This window comes from Primulina tabacum, chromosome 3 (assembly GCF_025594145.1).
Source record: "Primulina tabacum isolate GXHZ01 chromosome 3, ASM2559414v2, whole genome shotgun sequence".
NCBI lineage: Eukaryota > Viridiplantae > Streptophyta > Magnoliopsida > Lamiales > Gesneriaceae > Primulina > Primulina tabacum.
Window position 1 is genome coordinate 4,585,901 of NC_134552.1, and position 23,617 is coordinate 4,609,517.

General features: G+C 34.8%; 3 protein-coding genes across 5 annotated transcripts; all 3 read left to right on the top strand.

The window, feature by feature from the left end:
• Positions 1 to 2,582: 2,582 nt before the first annotated feature.
• On the top strand, positions 2,583 to 5,866 carry LOC142539467 (COP9 signalosome complex subunit 1-like). The gene is made up of 6 exons (XM_075644954.1): positions 2,583 to 3,088; positions 3,960 to 4,280; positions 4,448 to 4,564; positions 4,641 to 4,726; positions 5,048 to 5,282; positions 5,374 to 5,866. The coding sequence occupies exons 1-6, from the start codon at positions 2,684 to 2,686 to the stop codon at positions 5,557 to 5,559; spliced, it is 1,350 nt and encodes a 449-aa protein (XP_075501069.1). The 5' UTR covers positions 2,583 to 2,683; the 3' UTR covers positions 5,560 to 5,866.
• A 955-nt stretch (positions 5,867 to 6,821) lies between these two features.
• LOC142539469 (putative pectin methyltransferase QUA3) lies at positions 6,822 to 12,098 on the top strand. 3 transcript variants are annotated; one of them, XM_075644957.1, is made up of 6 exons: positions 6,893 to 7,018; positions 7,935 to 7,997; positions 9,116 to 9,287; positions 9,385 to 9,646; positions 9,805 to 10,179; positions 11,628 to 12,098. In XM_075644957.1, the coding sequence occupies exons 3-6, from the start codon at positions 9,200 to 9,202 to the stop codon at positions 11,815 to 11,817; spliced, it is 915 nt and encodes a 304-aa protein (XP_075501072.1). In that variant the 5' UTR covers positions 6,893 to 7,018; positions 7,935 to 7,997; positions 9,116 to 9,199; the 3' UTR covers positions 11,818 to 12,098. The 3 variants fall into 3 exon arrangements, 2 of the variants coding, with proteins under 2 accessions (XP_075501072.1, XP_075501071.1); XM_075644956.1 differs by having other exon boundaries at positions 6,900 to 7,108; XR_012818922.1 differs by lacking the exon at positions 9,805 to 10,179 and having other exon boundaries at positions 6,822 to 9,567; positions 11,628 to 11,757.
• Positions 12,099 to 15,089: 2,991 nt separating this feature from the next.
• Positions 15,090 to 21,062, top strand: LOC142539468 (homeobox-leucine zipper protein HDG1-like). Its single transcript, XM_075644955.1, has 9 exons — positions 15,090 to 16,006; positions 16,098 to 16,321; positions 16,488 to 16,605; positions 16,729 to 17,418; positions 17,513 to 17,614; positions 17,765 to 17,980; positions 19,235 to 19,409; positions 19,548 to 19,915; positions 20,299 to 21,062. The coding sequence occupies exons 1-9, from the start codon at positions 15,782 to 15,784 to the stop codon at positions 20,638 to 20,640; spliced, it is 2,460 nt and encodes an 819-aa protein (XP_075501070.1). The 5' UTR covers positions 15,090 to 15,781; the 3' UTR covers positions 20,641 to 21,062.
• Positions 21,063 to 23,617: the final 2,555 nt, after the last annotated feature.

A 23,617-nucleotide genomic window follows, 5' to 3' on the forward strand; every position in this document is an offset into this window, starting at 1 on the left:
ACAAGAGATTTACTCAAATTCAAATTATCTAATTTCATGTTTTTATTCCCAAAACTTCATTAATTAATTAGTTAGTATAATTTACTATTACAACATTACTCTATTCCTATATTTAACAAATATTTATTGTTGAGAATATTTGGCAAGAGGTTAATTTTAGTATTGTATATATTAGTTTGTGATATTTTTAGTTTTGTATGTTTCTAAAATTAAAATAGTCCTCTAATTATTTCTTTTAATCAATTTTAATCATTTCAACCTAAAGTCATGTAATTGAATTATCAACACTATTATTAAATTTTTGTAAGTATGTGAGTAAAAAATTTCTCGAGACATGCACATGTGTTTAATAATGTAATTATAATTTTAACAATGACATTATGTAGGACCGAGCGATTTCCGCTTTACCAAAAACTATAACTAGTAGTAATGGTGCAACTCAGATCTTTTAAACCACACAGCAGCTCAAGCACCACGATTCGATCGCTCTACCAAGCAGGGACAATTATTGCACCCAACACATTAGTCATTTAGTTATATGATTTTGACGAGAATAACGAAAACCGATTAAAAAATATATTGTTAAAAGACTATTTTTTATTCAAATAAACATATAAAATTAAAATGTCACGTAACGATAAATAAATTATTAAAATTAAATACACCAATTTAATTGAATATGTCTACAAATGAAAATTTTAATTTTCTTACGATTTAAAATTAATAAAACAATCAAAACTAACTTTTTAAAAGCTGATAATTGTTTACATTGTTTTTAATCAAATGAAATTTTAAAATAAAAGTTATTTCGGATATTAATACTTTTTTTAATTGAACATTTTAGAAATCACAATATTATTTCAATAGAACTAAATTCCAGCGTGGACTTTTACACAACCACATCACTTATGGTTTGTAATAAGGTAAAAATTTGTGTGCGACAGTCACATGATTCGTATTTTGTAAGACAAATCTTTTTATTTGGGTCATCCATGAAAAATTATTACTTTTTATGCTCAGAGTATTACTTTTTATTGTGAATATCGGTATGGTTGACATGTCTCACACATAAACATTCGTGATACCGTCTCACAAGAGACCTAATTTTGTGATAATCTTTTCATAACACATGTGAACCTGATAATTTGCTCTATTAACATGTCATCCTGTATATTCTAAAGATACGATAGAGATTTATAAGACTAAAATTTGATAACATAAATAATTAAATCGCAAAACAACAAAAATACAAGATCGGAAAACTCAATTTTCCTTTTAGAACTAAAAATTTATCAAACCAATTAGTTTAATGAAGGGACAATGATATATTCTTGCAAAACCACTGTATAACACCAAGTAAATAAACTACACTGAACCTAAGCAAATCTTTTTTCACATCACATATTACTTGCCAACTCAAAAAGGAGCTTTTCTTCTCAATCTAGCAAACACAGAAATGAAGTTCTAGTGTATTTGTAGGAAATATTTTGAATTCTTTTTGATAAATAATGTGCATTAAAATATAAATTATTACCTTTATAGACTACTTATATTTATAATAAGATCTATACCAAGTCTAAATATGATATTCTTATTTAAAAGAATTTGATTCCTAATGAAAATCTTATTTTCATAATTTATATATCTATACGAGGAAGAAGATCTAGGGCGTAGAAGGCTTATAAATAAGAGTGAATAGATGCTGCGATTGATTGATGAATATAGACGCCATAGAATAGCAAGCACAAGAGTTGGTGATTTACTTCGAAAAAATCAAGTGTTCAAGCCAAGACTTATCGTCATGTTGTCATGGAGAGTCGAAGATAGGCAGCCACAACACCTAATCACAGTGCTGATTAGATTGTTCTCCATCCAACAGAATTTCGGCTTCATAGAAGTTGCATCCATTGTTATTTGGTTATTTTGTGATAAGAGTTTTGGATGCACTTTGCTCAGTCACTTTGTTAAGAGAGTATTTTTCTTTATTCACTAATATTTCTTTTATGTAAATTGACAATATTTTCTAATGAATTTTTTGTCTCGAGGGACCGCACAAGTATGTACATTCGTGCATGATAATTGGCGGCATGATCTCAGCTTATATGACCGTCTAGATTAATATATATTTTTATTTTTAATCTTTTTTTTAAATATTATTTTACATATTATCCATCAATTTGTATTATACAAAGAGAAGAAACATGCCATTAATTTTGAGTTTGAATCCGATACATAAATATTATTAGAGAAATATCGTGATGAACAATAAGAATTAAATATTTAGACTATGAAAAACCGTCTAAACAGTTATTTGTCTACCACAACTGCTTTTTAGAAAATACTAATCATTTTTATGGAATATAACTAATATTTTATTCACATTTTTATTTCAATCCATAGTTACTACATTAATATCTTATTCTATTTCAGAGTAAAAAATTATATATTTTTGGATAGTTTCCCCCAAAATATATCTAATAAATTATAATGATCACATTGGAACTATACAAAAGTTGATGGCTGAGCCCAGCCCACAGATGACAACTCACACGTGCGAAGCCCACTTACTTATGCCCCTCTCACTTTCGCACGCACACATTGATGCAACGGAGGAAAAGAAGAAAGAACCCTAGCCAGTTCCAGTTTCTTTTTGGGTTAGGGTTTACTCATTCACCCCCTTGTTATGGAAGCCGAAGATGATGCTACTGGAACGATGATCGAAGAAGAAGATATCTGCGTAAATGGAGCCGTTTTAGACGGTGATTCGCAGCGGCACAGACCAATCATAAGCCGCGAGCAGCTCGATGTGGAGGCCTACGCAGCGCTGTACTCCGGCCGCACGAAGATCACTCGGCTACTGTTTATTGCTGAGAAAACTGGCGTCGCCTCGATGCAGCTTGAGGTTTTGAGAATGGCGTATGATGAGATTAAGAAGGGGGAGAACACGCAGCTGTTCAGGGAGGTGGTTGCGAAGATTGATGGGCGATTGGGCCCGAATTATGGACCGGATAATGGATGGGCTGATGCGGTGGACCGACGGGCTGAGGTTCGGAAGGAGAAGCTTGAGAATGAACTCAATGCTTACAGGGTAGGCGTAATTTTCCATTCTCTCGCACAATAAACTCGAGCACACACTGAAATTTCTGCTTGGTGCTTCTTTCTTTGTTTATTTTAAATTTTTTTTTTTGGTTCACTGTTGTTTCAGCACTATTGGATTTTCAAGCTGATGCTTTTCCGATTGAGTTTGAAAAAGAAGTTACCCAATCTTAGTCTGATAGGTGTAAATACACGCAGATTGCTGATACTATTATCTGGTTTTCACTGTAACAAGTGTACTGTGTTTGTGTGATGCAATCGGAGATATGTAAGAAGAACAGTTATCCTTTTTTTTTTATCGGATTATTTTCTTAATCATTCACATTAGCTTTGATTATCCATGTACTGTGGATTTACTGAGTTCTTGTGTGTTAATTCTTTGTATGGGGTGCTGGATTGTTCCTTGCTTTTTATAAGTTTTGGAAGATTGTTGCATAGCTTACCTGCTGATAAGTACATATAACATCCTTGGCTTTTGAAACTGTCTTATCCTGAATGTTACTTGTAAATTTAGCAGACTTTTTTTGTGGTGTAAAGATTTGATGGACATTGAACTATATAACAAACCATCATCTTATTATTTCAAATTGTTTTTAGAGTTGAAGGGTGTCCGTTGCTGATTTGTTCAATCATTTTATTTGAATCCTAATCGTCACTTTGTGGCGGCTCAAGATTTAAATCTGTGGATATTTCTAACCCCAACCCATCAATATACCTTCTTGATTTTAAATTATGGATTTTCAGTCAACTAGTCCAAATTTATTTACTTTTTTTTGTGTTCTGAAAACTTTTCTACGTTATTTTCTGTATAGCTAATCTGTATTTTGCATAATTTTCCTTACCTCTTATTATTCATGTTGCAGACAAATTTGATCAAAGAGAGCATTCGAATGGGTTATAATGATTTTGGAGATTTTTTTTATGCACACGGTCATCTTGGTGAAGCTTTCAAAAATTATGTCCGCACACGTGACTACTGCACTACATCCAAACATATCATTCATATGTGTCTAAATGCAATTTTGGTTGGCATCGAGATGGGCCAGTTCACACATGTTACTAGCTACGTTAGCAAGGCTGAGCAAAGTCAAGATACCTCGGACGCCATTACAATTGCAAAATTACGTTGTGCTGCTGGTTTGGCTCATTTGGAAGGCAGAAAGTATAAGCTTGCTGCTCGAAAGGTGTGCCATTTGAATATTTCCTACAAATTAAATGATAGTTTTAGTTTAAACTTCCATGTTTTGAAATCATCTTGTCCATTTTAACTGAAAAAGTAAGAATGAATCATGTGGTGGTACATATCTTCTGCCAAATTTATTTTTTCTTACAGTTGCATGCCTACTTGCAGTTCCTAGAAACTGGTCCTGAACTTGGGAATAACTACACAGAAGTGATTGCACCACAAGATGTTGCAACCTATGGTGGTCTTTGCGCACTCGCAAGTTTTGATCGTGCAGAACTGAAGGCAAATTTGTCGTGTTTCGGTTGTTTTTAATTATGCATTTTAATTTTCTCATTTATGGAATATTTCTTTTTGACAGTGCAAAGTCATTGACAACAGTAACTTCAAGAGTTTCTTGGAATTAGTACCTGAAATTAGGGAGCTAATTAATGATTTCTATACCAGGTAACCAGACTCTGTTGCCTTTGAATGTTGTACACACACACACACATGCAGCAAAGGGCGAGAAACCCTAGGCTTCCATTGTGCAACACCGATGCTACACCACCCTTATACACCTTCTGCTCAGGCGCACAAAGAAGGCGCTAGAGTTGGGGTAAATGGCTTTGTTGTACATGGCATCCTTGAAATGCAATCTGATTGCTTATTCAAATATAAAACAAATAAAAATCAACAATCCTCCATTTTCAGTATCTTTGTGGATGAATATGGCATCCCAGTCCCTTGTTTGATTCCAATAATTGTTGCTTCTCTTGTTTTTTGCAGTCACTATGCTTCCTGCCTTGAATATCTTGGAAACCTTAAAACGAACTTGTTACTCGACATTCATTTACACGACCATGTGGAAACACTATATGAGCAAATTCGCAACAAAGCTCTGATCCAGTACACTCACCCATTTGTCTCTGTTGATCTGCATATGATGGCAAATGCTTTCAACACAACTGTTACTTGCTTGGAGAAAGAGCTTGAAGCTCTCATTACCAATGACCAAATACAGGTAATAAATACCAAACTTTAACTGATTTACCCGAGTTTCCAAAGTTTCAGATTAGTTTGAAATTTTCAACAATTGTCCAATTTTGTTACAGGCGCGGATTGACTCCCACAACAAAATTCTCTATGCTCGGCATGCAGATCTGAGAAAAGGCACGTTCCAACGCGTCCTGCAGACTGGCTGTGAATTTGATCGTGAAGTGAGAGCCATGCTTTTGAGAGCAAACCTTGTCAAACACGATTATAACCTCAGAGCAGCTCGTAAGCATGGAAATTTATAGTTGCTTGTGTTTATAAAGGGACGCCCCTATTTTTTAGGTTAGAAATCTGTGTAAAAATTTTACATGGAAAGAGAAACGGCTTGGATGCGGCGGCTTAACTGACACTTCCGAGTTATCGGGATTTCATGGAGACAAAGGGGAGGAGGGGTTGCCGTGGGCATCATATCAATCAATCACGAAAAAAATTAATCTTTTGTTCATAACCCTGCCTCTCAATTTTGAATTTCAGGTCATGTTGATTTACACAATTCATCTATATTTGTTGGTATACAGATGTCTGAGTGCGATTTTTTTCCTGTTTCCTGTTGATCGTGTCCAATTTTTTCCCCTAAACGTTTAGTTTTACATCCATCTATTCTACTGATTGATCGAGATACTTGGGTCAAAGTTCAGTTGTAGTTACTTTGTTTGGATCAAATATTTTAAAAATGTTTTTTAAATGAACTTTAAAAGTATTTATTTAGACAAGTTTTGTAAAAAATCTGAAATTTTGAGTCATTTCCTACATTACATTTATTTGATGATTTTTAAAGAATAATTAAGTGTTATTCATCGAAAATAAAGCAAATACGGGTCAAATGAGTAATAAATGGAAAAAAAAACTAAGAAAAAAATAAAACACGTGGAGAAATTTTATTTCCCTCGAGTATAATGTGGTTTTATTAGCGAAAAAATGGAATAATTTTTAAGGTTTTCTTTGTAGCTTTGACAGCATAGGTTATAAGGGCACTCACATTTATGTTTAAATCCATTGGTTTGAATATTAATGTGGTGTTAATATGAACGTGGATGGATATTTACTTGTGCATTGTAATACGAGCGTTTATTTTATTATTACTTTTTTAAAAAGAGTGAATGGGGTGGCAAGCATTTATTAGATGTATTAATATTTTATATATATATATATGTATATTATTTAATTTAATAATGTATTTTAATATTTAAATAAAGATTATTTAATTTTAAAAATATTAATAAAAACATATTATTATTTATATAAAATAACAATAATTTAAATTTTGTAAATAATTTGAAATTGAATTCATGTAATGTAAAATAAGAATGAGATAAATGAGTAGACAGCGGAACCTATAAATAATGAATGTTAATTTTAAAATGAATGTGGTAGAATAGATGTGTTAATATAATGTGTATGTGGCATATGGACCCTACGATTTTTGATGAGATGGTGAGTATTATAACAGTAACGAATACGGATGCCCTAACTCAAGGGAGGTTTTTATTTTATTTTTACAAATAAAAGTGATTAATTAATTACTTGATAAATGAGTGTACGTTGTGCAGCAACAATTGTACTCCCTCCACTTCCACGGTTGGTCCAAGTCTTTCTCGTTTCACCGCCATCCACAGTTCCCCATTTGAGGAGACACCGCTGTGTTTGATCTCGCCGCCGAATGGGTATCGGGTGCCAGTTCAGTGGCCGGAGAGTTTGCACAAGGTTTTTTTTTTTTTTTTTGTAGTCTTATGGCTTGGCTTCTGGTTGATTTCTTTGATCATGCTGAAGGTGGGGTTGGAGTGGGGTTACCCGGTATTGATTTCTTCCTGTAACTTTAGTGTTTTTACTCAACTTTCTGCAATCGAAACATATGAAAATAAAAATGCTGGTGTGAGCTACATGAAGTTGCATATATTCCTTGGCATCTAGCTTGTCCGATGAATTCCTAGAGTTTTTGAAATTTCCAGTGCAGTGTTTTGACTTGTAAAGGTGAAAGCTGGGTTAATGAATGGTTGTATTCTGCGTCAACTGCTAAGGTTTCATTAACTTGTTTACTGTGTCAGAAAAACGGAAATGGGCTGGTACACTCGGAGTTCAAGTTCTGATTTTTTTTCAAAATGGACTCGTGTCTTGCGCTTTCTCCATCGTTCTTTAGAACGAGTGCTTATTTAATTTCTCTAGATTGGATGTGACATATGGTGGATCTGGTAAATGGTGTTGAATCTTGTCTTAGTAAAAGTTTGATGCGCTCGTGCACAAGTTAAAAATTCAATCTTGCTATCATGTTATGGTTTTGCGAATTACGGTTCTTATGATTGTATCTGTGAGTCTGTTCTGGCAGATTGATAGGCATGGTTGTGTAGTTAATCTTAATTTTGTTTCTATTAAAATGGTTATTTTTTTATTGTCTCGGTGTTATGCAAAGTTCGTTCTTTCTGAATATCTTCCCCGTTAGATATTGTTGCCTTGGACTCTTCTATATTAACTGTACTTCCAACTATCAGACAATCATAGTCGATGATAACATCACTTCTCATGTTGTTTTTACAGAACCATACATGATTTTCACCTCATACGGCTCCTCATAGATCACAAATAAATCTAAATCTCCGGACCTTTCAACATTATTTTGGTGCAGGTGTAAGATCGATGGAGAGGCAGATGCTTGTTCTAAGGTCTTGAATCAGATCAATGAAATTCTGTAAGCTAGATTTATCAAATACTGACTCCTTTGGTTCTTTCAGACTTTTATTGGTTGATTTTTGGTCTTCCGGAAAAAGAATGCAAGTTTGGTTCACTCTTCGAATTAGGGCATATGTATGAGTTTGCTGAATGTGTATTCCAGTGGCAGTTGGACATGGTTTTTTTAGCTATTAAAATAGTTTCATGTCCAAGGTGGTAAGTCAACTACTTGGTCAAATCACTGAAGGCATCACCTTGGTAATTGTTTCTATTGTGAGGAAAAGTTGTGAGGAAAAGTGGGGGGAAACTGAAAAATGAGACTCAATGCAGAATGTCAACTGGTTGAGGATTTTTTTTATTTTTGTTTTTTAAATATACATTTTGTTCATAAGATGTTTGCAGGAGTCTAATCATGATTTTCATGGATCACATAAGCTCAAATGATAAGATAATATAAGCTTCTTCCAGAGTTGGAGACCAAGTCTTAATTTTAGTGAAAATTGCTTTGGCTTGCCCATATAAGCATCAATTATTGACTGAATACTGCCTTGTAATTTGTAATGGCTGATTTAATTCAACCAATTTTATAGCATATTTAGAAAGAATGGACCTCTTAAGCACCAAAAACTTCTTATAAGTTCCACAGATCATAACATCTTCTATAGCTAAGCAGAACACCCTCTAACTGCCTTCAATAAGATCCTTTGTAAACGATGTTCTACATTTCATACTTAATGCAAAACTGTCGAAGGTTTGAATCTGATCTGCATGCTAATATCTGTTTATATACAGATATAGCATGATAATATGCCTTACAATAAAATAGCTGAAAGAAAAGGCCACCAGGGATGGATGAAAAAGGAAGGCCCGCGTTTCATTTTCCCTGGAGGTGGCATGATGTTCCCAGATGGAGCAATACAATAGATTGAGAAACTTAAACATTATATCCCTATAGCTGGTGGAGTTCTGAGAACCGCCCTTGATATGGGATGCGGATTAATAAACTGTCATCTTTTCATACTGTTACTGATTATTGTAGTCTTTTTAAAAATCTTGGTGGTCATTATATTGCAGGTTGCTTGTTTTGGTGGATATATACTTGCTGAAGAGATTTTAACTCTTTCTTTTGCTCCATAGGATTCACACAAAGCACAGATACAATTTGCCTTGGAAGAGGAGTACCGGCTTTTGTTGCAATGCGGAGTACCAGCTTTTGTTGCAATGCTTGGCACTATCAGACTCCCCTTTCCTGCTTTCTCTTTTGATTTGGTGCACTGTTCTCGATGCTTGATCCATTTCACCGCATACAGTGAGTCCCCGGCATCTCAGAAGTTTATGATAACATCTATTGAAATTTTGTAACCTATCTCATCTCTTTTTAATGCAGAAAACTTATTACTTTTCAGATGCCAAGTATTTTCTTGAAGTTGATCGGTTACTTCGCCCAGGAGGCTTCCTATTCATCTCTGGGCACCCTGTACAGTGGCAAAAACAAGACAACGAATGGAATGATCTGCAGGTTGTGGCCAGATCATTGTGTTATGAGATCATTGTCGTGGATGGAAACACAGCAATCTGGAAAAAGCCTAGTGGGGATTCATGTCTTCTAAATCCAAATGGATTTGGATTTCATTTTTGTGAAGAATCTGTTGATCCAAGTTTTGCATGGTAATGCACATGATTCAGTCTTAACGTTCTCATGTTTTTGTTATTCCATTTGATTGACAGGTGATCCTGAAGTTCATAATTTTGCAAATGACAATTAACATGGTTGGTTCTAGCTTTCAGCAGTTGCATTTTGTGGACTGAAATAAATGAATCTTCAGGTCTCTCAAGTTGAAGAAATGTGTGAGCCGGATAACATCTGTCAAGGGAGATTTTGCTATTGGGGTGATTCCAGAGTGGCCCGAGAGATGGACAAAGGTTCCTTCACAGGTTAGTGTCATGAAGAAGGGAATTGGTGTATTTGAAGCTGATAATCGAAGGTGGATAAGAAGGGTTGCTTATTACAAGAATTCGCTAAACTTGAAGCTAGGAACTCCATCTATACGAAATGTCGTGGACATGAATGCATTCTTTGGAGGTTTTGCTGCAGCAATAGCATCTGATCCTGTTTGGGTAATGAATGTTGTCCCTGCTCGCAAGCCTCCGACTCTTGATGTCATTTATGATCGTGGACTTATTGGACTTTACCATGATTGGTGAGTAGAATCAACACTGTGACATTATTTAGGCCTATGAAAGATAGTCGATAGATGAATCAGAAGTAAATCCATTCGCTGCAATACTTGAGATGCGCTACATGCATGTTTATTGTTAGATATCCCTGTGGCACCGGCACGGCCAGGGCTGCACAGATACTATGCAACATGGATATGACTGACATATATGTACCATTAAATGCATATTAATCTCTACTAATTCTACTGTATTTTAAATTTAGACACATAATTAAACCTGACATTTCGACTGTATATGAAGTTTCAAATAAAAGTGAACAAATTAGATCATGATACAAGGTTGTCTGTGTTGGTCTTCTTTGTTCATTCTAAACAATTGGATTGAAGAACTCATGAGAGTAACCTTAAAAGTCTAAATGCATGAACACTAATTTTTAATCTTTATTTCGATATTCTATAGTTGTCTTACGTAGTTTTATTATTCAAAGTATGTGAAACTATGTAATGAAAACTAGTATTTATTTGGTTGTTAATTAGTAATCAATTTTATAAGTTTAAGGTTGCGCTCGTATTAATGGATTTGATTTGTTGGAAAATGTTTCATTTTGGGTATGGATTCGGGGAATTGATTGAATATGTGATTTTGGCTTTGATATTTATAATAAGATCAAATGCATAATTTTTTTGTGGAAAGTTATAGATATGATAGCTCTGCCAATAGGGGCAATTCTTGTGGCTCAACAGTAACCAAAGTCCTACGATTTGATAGATCTACCAATAGGGGCAATTCTTGTGGCTCTACACTAACCAAAATGTACTGGATATACCCATCTACGTGTAGATATATGTCTCCGTTTTTCATTTTAATTTCCTAGACACTTCTCGTGCCACATCCAACATGCATGTCTCTTAGGGTCGTGTCCGACGGATATGATGTGTTTTCTAAAGTGTGTGCATTACAGTTGGCTATTCTTTCCCTTCATCTGCCATTTTTTAATATTTGGGTGGCTAGCATAGGTATTGAAGCCTCCTTTTCATTTTTTTCTTTTTGTCTAATTAGTCCATACCTTGAGACAATTGAAGTTATATTTTCTATGACATTTATTAATTCTCTCCTTCGAATGATTCTATCAGATCAACTTTCCTGGAAGTGAGAATTTTTATATGATATTGAACATGAATCTCTTGCACACGATTTTATAGATGTCATGCCCAACTTTTTAATGGAAATAAATTACTCAACTCCAACCGGTTACCCTACTATCAGTCTCATGACACGAACAAGCTAGAATATAGCTGAGAACACTAGCTAATTTGAGCCTTCACTTGTTTTTCTGTATGTAAAATTACTTGCATTATAACTCCATACAGAAAGTTGATGCCATTCGTTTGGACTTGTTTGTTTTTCCAATATTTGAAGTCTTGGTCTTCTTTTTTGCACCAGCTTGATAATCTAGACTGAAATGCAGGTGTAACCTCGTGGATTTGATGGTAGAAATGGATCGAATCTTACGCCCTGAAGGCACGGTTGTCATTCGAGATTCACCAGAACTGATCGATAAAGCAGCTCGCATTCGCGTGTGCCGTAAGATGGAAACCTGCTATACACGAGAAAGAACCCGAATCACACGGAACAGAGAGAATTCTGGTAGCACTTGAGAACTTGTGGAAGCTACCTTCCTGATCCTACTAACGAACTCTGTCGTTAATGATATCGACGGTATAATTATCCTATATAAGTACCTTGATGATTCATTTATATCCGATGGCAGTTCAGAGCATAAAAAAAGAAACGACCTCTGTTTTTTGTCTCCTTTTGTCATCAAATGGCAGCTGTTATGTAGGACAAAGGCATATTGTAAAAATCCCTACATATTTTTTAATCTGTTTTTTTAAATCTGTATCGAAATATCACCATGTTCTGAATCTTGATATTCATTCATTCACCGTTGGTTTTTGTCGATAGTCGCAATGCTTAAAGAACATATTTTGTGCTGACATTCAAATCTATGGCCCATACTCTGTTAGATTTTGTCACTGTTAAGATGGGAAGAATGGTAGCATCCGTTACCCGAAAGTGCAGTTGAAAACTAGATTAAAAAGATGAAAATTCCGTTTTGGAAAAATTTTAAAAAAGCAGAGACTTCATAAACCTTAAGCAAGGTCCATACAGCAGTCTATACTACAGGAACATGGTCCGAGTTCCATCCAAATTCGATCGAGTATTCAATTTTAAGCGGGATTCATTTCATAAAAATATCAATTTACTCGAGTTTGTGCTTGAAAATATTTTTAGCGTAATGAAAAAAATACTTTTAAATTATATATCTTATGAAGAAAAAATAATAATAATATATAGTTATTCGAGTAGGTTGTGAATTACTAGAGTAACTATATTGTTGTTATGAACTATTCCAGTAGAAACATTTAAAACTCGAACTCGACTCAAATGAAAATCAAATAAGCAATTTCGAGAGATGTATGGTCTAAGTAGCCTTACACAAGGTGCATCAATACGTGTTGAAAAATTAAATATAATAGGATAATCTATTGATTATATACATCACATTTATTCAAATATTTATATAACTATTAGTTAAATATTTTGGTAACTTTAATGGTTAATTTTCCATTCTTTGATTTTTAAATAATTAAACTCACTACTTAGGTTATATATACTCAAAAAGAATTTTAAATAACTAAATATAATATGATATTTCAAATATTTACAGCACTATTTATCAAAATTAAACTCGAAATAAAAGTGCAGATTTAGGTGGGTCTTGGTCTACAAATCTTGGTTACAACCATATTTATGACATCATTAATTGTAAAAGTTAATCTAAAATTAGGACTGAAATGTAATTGGTTAGTTTGGCCCATCGTAGGTTGGGTGAGCTGATGGGCTAAAAAGCCTACCACTGCTCAATAGGCCCAATATAATATGTAATATTTTTTTTTTCAAAAAAGAATAATCTGTAATTTACTATTGGTTAAAATGCTGTATAAGGCATTTACTTTAAGAGAAAAATCACAATTTTCTTTCCCTGGCATATCTTTTATGTGATTTTGATTTTTTATCTTGTCAAATTTATATATTAGCATTGTATATAAATTTTTTTAAAACAATTCCAATCATTTTTTTTTATTAAAAGTGTCGGTGTGATACTGTACAAGTGAACGTCATGTCAACACTACATCAGCGTCACGTCGCAAAAAAGATATATTGGTCTCTCAAAATTCATTGAATTATCATATGGCTCAATCTATTACTATTGAATTTATACTCGGAATGAAAAATAATATTTTTTTATGGACTGAGTCAGATGAAAAATATTTGTCTCACAAAATTGACTAGTAAGACTGTCTTATACGAGCTTGTGATTCTTTTTTAACCCAATCTCTTATGTCCTAATTATTGTAATAAGCACGTAATTAGCAATAAAATGTCACAATAATCTGCATCATCACATGTATAAACCTTAAGATATGTATGAGTGTGGCCTAATCAAATCTCACATTGCTACAAGAAACGACTATTTAGAAAAAAAATAAAAATAATCAAGTTAATTAATTTGAATTTTTTTTTATAAAATATTAAACTATATCAACCATGAGGTTTGGAAAATGAATTTGATAAAATTTTAAAATGATTTTATTTTATGTTAAATTAACTATAAAATTTAGAATTTAAAGTTTAAAATCATATAATATAGTAAATGTGATTTTAAGACATCGACAAGTCTTTCTCAATCTGTTTGCAAAAAAGAACTTTGTTCGTATATTATTACATTCAAAAGAGGGTGAAGATTAAGTTAGGCGAAATCCCTAGGAAGTAAAAACACCCAAAAAGGAAAACCAAAATGGAAACAAAAAAAAAAAACAGAGGAAAAAAATAGGTTGAATATTTAATGACAATTCTTTTAAAAAATATATTTACAGTGTAACTCAAATATCTTAAATTATCGTGACAATAATTAAAAAAGCATTTACGACAAAAAGTTGCGGGAGTACTGCATGTATTATTTGATTGAATATTTATTTATTTCATAAAAAAATAATAATTTAAAATAACAAATTTGACTGGATATTCACGAATTCACATGCATATTACATTTATATATTATATATATTGTAAATAAAATTTAATATTATACCCACATAAGGATTCGGATGATCATTGACTCGGGATATTAATTGGACTAGCCCAGATCAGAGCCAATATGCCGGGCACTTTCCTCATTACCTGAGCACTTCTTCTTCTCCCGGATAATCAACAGCCCGGTCCTTCATACAAGCACCCGGATACCTTACCACCCGAGTCACCTCGAGAATTGCACCACACTCGAGCATGATTGATACAAGCTGTCTAATCTATCAGAACCACTTGGGCTTGGAGTGTTCTGAAAGTCATCAGAAGCTATAGTATGGACAACCGACTTGCTATACTTAGTAGATGACACTGGAATCGAGGTATCTACCCCATTTTCTACTATAAATAGCAGGTATACTTCTAATTTAATGATTATGAATCTTTGAACTCTCAATCACTTACATATATTCTCTCATATATTTGCTTGTGTTCATCTCCAACCTGCTGACTTAAGCATCGGAGTGGCTATGCCGGACACTCCTCCGACACACATTCACGAGTATCTTTTCTTGTTCGCAGGTGTTATCGCAGCCATTATCTTCACTCAAATTTCTAAACACTAAAAATTATTGATTCGATCCGTTGGAGCCCCTTTACCCGGCTCATCTATTTCAGCGTGATCACATAAAATATAAATGCTTTAAATGGTTCGAATTATACATAATATATATGAATGTCAAATATTAATATATATTTTTAAAATAATATATTGGAATAAGGAATGCTGTATAATTTTATTTTATTTATATGATAAACTGCAATAGATTTCGCCATTTTAGTTAGTCCACAGACTTTCGAGGGTGTTGTGTGGATATCTATCGTCGCTCTCTCTCCTTTGTTTTTTCTTCTCCTTAAAGTTTCTCAGATTAGAAATTTTTTATATAAAAAAAGGAAAAGGGAAAATCAAGACTTTTTGTGAAAGACTTGTTATTCTTTCTCTGTGTCTATTGTGTAGGCTTTTTCCAAGTCAAGCATGCAGATGTTGAGATGACAGACGAGCAAGAAAATCCCTTCAAACTTAGGGTTTTCTTGATCCCGCAGAGCCCCTTTTTTCTGCCTTTTTTATCACAGTAAAACTGTGACTTGTAATGTCATAGTAGTGGGTTTCATTCTTTCTTTTTTCTGTGTTTGTTTTTCTTGTATTTCTTAGTGTTTAAAGATTTGAGCTTTTGGAGAGGCAGTTGGAGACATTTGGTTTCAGGCCTCGTGTCTCCTCTACCTCTCTTGTTTTTCTTCCATTTATTTATTTTTGCTTGAAAGTAGTCTTCTTATTCATTTTGGTTTCTTTTTCTTTGTGTAAAATTTCATTTTTTGGCTTCATCTTGCTTGTAACTCGAGTTGAAACAATCATATAGTGATTCTGTGGTAAGCGTAGCAGTTGTACATTTTATAAAGGTAAGATCTTGTAGGGAGGGGAGGAGAGGAGAGGAAAGGGTGAGAAAAAAATTCAGCGAAAGGCATTATTATTTGATGAATTTTGGGGATTTTCTTGAAAGCGATTCTTGTGTTACTGGCAGTGCAAGAATTGTTGCTGATATACAATTTAGCAATAATATTAACTCAATACCCAATCCAAGCTGTGGGAATATTATTAACAGCAGCATGCCCGCCGGTGCAATTGGTCCGCCCCGCCTTGTGCCTCAGTCCCTCGTCACCAAACCAATGTTCAACTCCCCCGGCCTTTCTCTTGCCCTTGTAAGTAAACCCACTATATATGTATGTGTTTACGGTTGATTTCAGGTACATGGACTGATTTTCGTGGTGGGTTTTCCTTGTTTTCGAGCAGCAAACGAGTATGGAGGGCCAAGGAGAGGTAGCGAGAACCGGGGAGAATTATGGCTCTACTACTGTTGGAGGAAGAAGAAGCAGAGATGAGGAGCATGAAAGCAGATCTGGGAGTGAAAATATGGATGGGATTGCCTCTGGAGATGATGTTGATACCGCCGACAACCCGCCGAGAAAGAAAAGATACCATCGACACACTCCTCAGCAAATCCAAGAGCTCGAAACGTATGGGAGATGACCCTTTTCTTTACTTGTTTCAAGGAATCCTTCTATTCTAATTCCATCGCCTTTTGATAAATATTTCTTCTGTTTGTTCCTTTTTTGTTTTTTTCTCCGTCTGTTACTTGTGTTGGTTTTTTCGTTTGTTTGATTGTTTTGGTTGGATTTTCAGTCTCTTCAAGGATTGTCCTCATCCTGATGAAAAGCAAAGATTAGAGCTTAGCAGGAGGCTTTGCTTGGAGACTAGACAGGTCAAGTTTTGGTTTCAGAATCGAAGAACTCAAATGAAGGTACAAGTAAAATCAATAGCCAACTAACTTCTTTTTTACTTTCTTGTGTTGTGGATTGGTTTTGGAGTTTTATGCGTTACACTGAAGATGTTGATTGAGATTTTGAATTCTTGATTTCACCAGACTCAAATGGAACGCCATGAAAATTCCTTACTCAGGCAAGATAACGACAAGCTTCGAGCCGAAAACATGTCCATGAGGGAGGCAATGAGGAACCCCATGTGCACAAACTGTGGTGGGCCTGCAATAATTGGTGAAATATCCCTTGGAGAACAACACCTCCGGATCGAAAATGCAAGGCTAAAAGATGAACTTGACCGTGTCTGCACTCTGGCGGGGAAGTTTTTAGGCCGACCCATCTCATCTTTAGCTGCATCCATGAATCCTCCATTGCCTAGTTCAAGCTTGGAACTTGGAGTTGGAAACAATGGATTCGGAGGTCTAACAGCGATTACTTCAACTCTACCATTAGTCCCTTCTGATTTTGGAGTTGGAATTTTGAATCATTTGCCTGCGGTGGCTCCAAAAGGACCAATAAACATTACTCCAATTGACAGATCATTGGAGAGATCTATGTATTTGGAGCTTGCTTTGAGTGCGATGGATGAATTGGTTAAAATGGCACAAACTGATGAACCCCTTTGGATTAGAAGCTTGGAAGGTGGGAGAGAGATATTGAATCTTGAGGCGTATTTCAGGACATTTACTCCTTGCATTGGCATGAAACCAAATGGCTTCATTACCGAAGCATCAAGGGAAACTGGCACGGCGATCATCAACAGTTTGGCCCTTGTTGAGACATTAATGGATTCGGTAGACTTCACTAAATGTTTACTTGAGTTTTTTGTTTGAAGTTTAATTTCTTGAAGGCGTGAGCGATTGAATGAAATTTCTGTTTTGCCATTAGAACAAGTGGACAGAGATGTTTCCATGTATAATTTCAAGAACATCAACTACAGATGTGGTATCTGGTGATATGGGAGGATCAAGGAATGGTGCACTTCAGCTGGTAATGCCAATCACATTAGTATAAACAGGCACAAGGATTTAGTTGTCCGCGATTTATTGTATTCTAACTCATCATTCATTAGCCCTTTAGATTTTTATTTTCCTTTGGTGTTCCAGTTTGTTATTCTTCTATCCTCTTTATGATCACTAGATGCATGCTGAACTCCAAGTTCTATCCCCATTGGTTCCGGTCCGAGAAGTGAACTTTCTCCGGTTCTGCAAGCAACATTCTGAGGGTGTGTGGGCTGTTGTCGACGTGTCCATCGATGCCATACGGGAAACTTCCTGCGGTGGTCCGACATTTTCAAGTTGCCGGCGACTCCCATCCGGCTGTGTGGTCCAAGATATGCCTAGTGGATATTCTAAGGTAACAATTCATTGCTTCTTACACATGCATTTTCTTGTTGGCTTGTGACCTATTACATACAGCTCCTTCACTATTGTTTTCTTCACATTTATGAGACCCCAACAAATGGTAGGTGCCCTTCTCCCTTCCGTTATAAATAAGTTTGTTGAGGCAACTGTACGATTGAAACTTAGTTGGGAACATTTAATTGAACGCTCCAAGCCACAGTGTCAAAAAATGTGTGTTTTCTGTTTCAAGATTGAGGTGCATGGTAATAGCGATCGAATCGGTTAAGACTCGACTCGAGCTTATAGGCATAGTTTTGTCTGATAATGATTCACCAAATCTCGTGAAAAAGGCAGTTTACTCTAACTCAATATTGAAGAAGTTATTTAATTTTTTTGGTCCAATATCCCATTGAACTTAAATTAATTTCCCGGAAGATTCTACTATTTCTACATGAATGTAGATATTTTATTCTAACCCTTTCCAAAATATAAACATGATATTACGAACACTGTGCACGGGATAATCGATGTTAACCGGATCAATAAGTTGAATAGAAGTATCTGATAACTCCTAATCCTTGAGACATGTTAAGTTCATATGTTTAATTAATTAGATGCTCTAAATCTCAAACTTTGGTAGAATAAAGTTAAGTATTTGATGCTTCTATTCCAATCTTTGATGCTGTCCCCATCAAACCCCATGCCAATATAATATATTGTTTCACTGTGAATTCACTGGTTCCAGCCTCATGATGTTTCTGTTTTTGTACTCAAATATCAAGATTTTGTGTTTGTTGTCACGTGAGCATCCATTTTCAACCATTTGTGTTTAGACCCTACCTCGTGCCTACAAATCTTGCAAAATTTTGCGTACACGATATTTTATTCACTGTGCTTCTAATATATTTATATTTCTCTTGTTTTGGGATTTGAGCGGTGGTCGAGAGAATCGATATATATGTATACAATAAACAATAAGATATTTGACTTGGATAAAATTTTGGGATTTTATCGTGTGTTGAGTGGATTAGAGATGAATGTAACTTTAGTATCAAGAAATGAGACTCCGGTCGATTTGTTTGTCACTTGAATCATGAAAGCTTGGCAAGAAACTAATTTAAGGACGATATAATTTGAAAAATGAACACAACTGTCGATAAAATTTAGTCTTCTTGTTATGTTTGGAAAGTCGAACTGTGTTGCTTATCTTATACTGATCTAATTGCTTACCATGAAAGCTTGTACTTCATTATATAATAATGTGTAGGTTACATGGGTGGAGCATTCTGAATACGATGAGAGTGTCGTTCACCAGCTCTACCGGCAGCTGATCAGTGCCGGAATGGGCTTTGGCGCCCAACGGTGGGTTGCCACCCTCCAACGACAATGCGAATGTCTTGCCATCCTAATGTCATCCTCTGTCCCCAATCCTGACCAAACAGGTCAAAATCATAGCCCTTGTATCCAAAATGATAACGACAAATTATGAAATTCAACAATTATTTTATATATATATATATAAAAAAAGGTGTGTGCTCTAAGTCACGTCGAATCTGCTGAATTTTTGGTATCTGGTGCAGCAATAACTTCTGGTGGCCGGAGGAGCATGCTGAAGCTATCCCAACGCATGACCAACAACTTCTGTGCTGGCGTGTGCGCCTCGACGCTTCACAAATGGAACAAGCTCAACACGGGCAACATGGACGAAGACATTAGGGTCATGACACGGAAGAGTGTGGATGACCCAGGCGAGCCACCGGGGATTGTGGTGAGCGCTGCCACATCCGTATGGCTGCCTGTGACGCCTCAGAGGCTGTTCGATTTCCTTCAAGACGAACATTTGAGGTGCGAGTGGGACATACTCTCCAACGGAAGTCCTATGCAGGAAATGGCTCACATTGCTAAGGGACAAGATCACGGCAACTGTGTTTCACTCCTTCGTGCAAGTGTGAGTCCCTTTTATCAAGGTCCACAAAGCTTAAAATATAAAATATCTATAATAATTTTTGTGGGCAATGTGGAAATTTAATTTAAGATAACAGTAATGAAAAATAAATTAGAATCTGGGAAAAAATATGATTCTTGTGACCATGTGATCTTTAAGTGATTGGGGTGAGAAAAGTAGAAGTGGGCCTTATTGCATGGGACAAAATAATTAGAAATTTGGTTGTGTAAAAGTCAAAATAGATGACAAATGACAGCTTTATGGAGTCAGCCCCCACCCCACTATTTTTTTTTGTATTAAAAGTCTAGGCCAAGTTTACGTGTCGAACAAATTCCCTAGAAAATATGTACGAGGTTTATAATATTGTTTTTTTTTTTACTTGACAGGCCATGAACCCGAACCAGAGCAGCATGCTAATACTCCAGGAGACATGCATAGACCGGTCCGGATCGCTCGTGGTGTATGCCCCGGTGGACATACCCGCGATGCAAGTGGTCATGAACGGTGGCGATTCTGCCTATGTGGCGCTGCTTCCTTCAGGGTTTGCCATCGTCCCGGATGGACCGGCAGCCCAAAGGGTCAGCGGGTCGCTCTTGACCGTGGCGTTTCAGATCCTGGTGAACAGTCTCCCTACGGCTAAGCTTACGGTGGAGTCGGTGGAGACGGTCAATAACCTGATATCGTGCACGGTGAAGAAAATCAAGGCGGCCCTCCATTGCGAGAGTTGATCTAGCCTCTCCGTAATTGTATTTCATTTCCTCTTTTATATATAATAATGATGATGGGAGAGGAAATGGAATACTATTCACTACAAAATATCTTAAACACACTCTAATTTATGTTCTCCACTTTAACTTAACGTATAAGATTTATCCGTGAAGTGGAGTATATATAACATAAAACGAAGTGTCGTCGTTCGTAAACTATACGACATTTTGTTGTATTTGTGTTTTACGCTTGTGTGCAGTGTGTTGATTGACTAACTCATGGGTTGAGTCAAGAACGAACCACGATCTCGGCGCATGGTGGTTCGGGTATTGACTCGAAGGTACCCTTGAGTTGGCTCAAGTAGCCATGTATTTGATTTCCGTGTGACATTTTCCTTTGAATCTGCGGTTCTTTATATATAGAAGGGTTGAGTTTTCATTCATTTTTGCCTTTATTGTATTTGTCTTTATTTTTTCTAGTAATCAATCATTCAATCTACATCCGTATCAATTAAAAATTTTTATTGTTTCAAATATATATATTTCAGTTGTAATTTTCTTAGTTTTACTAATATATTATTTTTTAAATAAATTATATAAGTATAAAATAAGAAGACTGTCAATAATTTCGGTTTTTCATTTATAAAAATAATAATATATTTATATATTTAGGACGATGAGATTAATAATAACAATTAACACATAGATGGTATCACTAAATGAACATCACATGTTCAGCACAGCAGGAAAATCTAAATCCAAATAAAACTACAGGAGGAGATGGGAATGCATTAAATGAGGGGGGAGGGCCGGGCTGGGTTTTGGTTGGATGAAAAGGAAAGGAGATAGGGCCACCTGCCCCTCTGCAATCGCATTTACTATATATATATATATATATTGAGATAGAACAGATAAGTGGAATCACATGCATGCACACAAAAAGAATAGAATAAGTTTTGGGGAAGATATATATAAATTTTCAGACATTTCCAGTAGATATCTATAGATAATGTTTACCTATTGATGTTATGAAAACTGTATATTCAATAAGCAGACGTTATCTCAGCTGTATTCACGTAAATGTTCAAAGAGAGTGCTCAAATGTCGAAATGATTATATATATATATATACATACTAAAATAACCAAAATAATCTTATTTTAAAAAGTATTGTATCTATACAAATAATATTATAAAAAAAATCCATCCTAAATTTTTTTTATTTCAATATGAATTTTTCGATCATTCATATGTTATAACACATAAATTATAAAAGAATGCGTCTAATATTTTTATTGACATGATCGACTCGTCTTACAGATATATATACACAACAGTCTCATATGAGACTTAAATGTGTATATATAGGAATTTTTTTAGATTTTAATTTTATGTTAAAGAGTTTTGAGGAAAAAAATAATTAGTGAAATTCAAATATATCATTGATACTTTTGGAGGAAGAAAATTTTGACCAAGGATTTTTGTGATATGAGAAATTGGTTGTCACATTATAACTAAAAGAAGATATTTTTAAATTTTAAACTATGACGTTTTCCGGATAATATAAATACATTAATTTTTTGATATTTTATATTGCTGTTTAATTTAAATGTATTCATGTGACAGTGAAATTTGTCATTCTTTAGATAATAATAAATAAATAAATTGAATAATGACAATAATTTGGGAAAATTGACAAATTCTATGTCAGCAAATTCCCCGAATCTATTCGTATTTTGTGATCCTTCTTTATCCCATCCTTCGTTTCAAATTTATCCGTTTCCCTCACATGAAAATGGTCATGTCATGTGAGGGACCATTTTCATTTCTTTGGCACACTCAGTGTGTGTCAATTATGTGAAAACAATATTTAATATTTTGTGGAATCACTCACTCACTTTTCTCCTCTCTTTTTTTCAAAAAAGATAAATACAAAAAAGATAGGAAAAGTTTCTTTTTATTTTAAAACTGATAAAAAACATCCAAAAAAAGAGTAAGTCTCGTGTAAGACGATCTTACGAATCTTTATTTGTGAGACGGGTCAATCCTACCGATATTCACAATAAAAAGTAAAATATTAGCATAAAAAGTAATATTTTTCATGGATGACCCAAATAAGAGATCGGTCTCATAAAATACGACTCGTGAGATTGTCTCACGAGTTTTTGCCCCAAAAAAAACCAATCGACCAAAAATCTTCCTAGTAGAAGCACACGACAACACTAAAGTAATGTTTGTAAATGCTTTTAAAAAGTGATTATTGATTTTTCTTTTACAAAGTTTTGCAAATTTGTTGCAAGATGTGAGCCAAAATACTTAAATCGAAAATAAGAAGAGCATATGTAAAGAACGGTGAACGACAAAAATCTCGTATATGTAAAGACAAATTATTAAACAAAATAATTATATTATTGAAAATATAAAATCATGTACATGATAATAAGAAGAAAACAATAAATCAAACTGAGGCTTGCAACAAGTATAATATCCTTAAAACATATTTGTTCCATCCGTATGTGTTTCGAGGATTAAGTCGGACTACTATTTTCTAGGATACAACGAGAAGGTTTGTAGGCTGTAGCGATGTTGCACAAATAGCCACAATGGCGAACAAAATTAGTACCTGAACTTTATTAGAAGATCACGCAGAACTACAAGCAGCTTGCATAGGCAGGGTGTATGCAAGAGGAAGAAAGTAGGAACGAGGGATGCTAATGATGTGTTTTCGAGCTTGGCACAACCTTTATTTATATAGGCTGATTGCATCCATACGAAAGGACCAAAGGTTTTCATCAATAGACAACCATTTGAAGCACGAACAGCCAGCCAGATGGAACGCAAACAGTTAGGCATGTTGAAGGTCTTTTCCCGAATAAAAGAAAAAGGAAAAGATGTCATAGCATAGCTAGGCGATTTTTACCTTGATTAATCCGACATTCGACACACTCAGGTTATGATCATTTACACTTTTATAAAATGTAACACAATATAAGTTCATT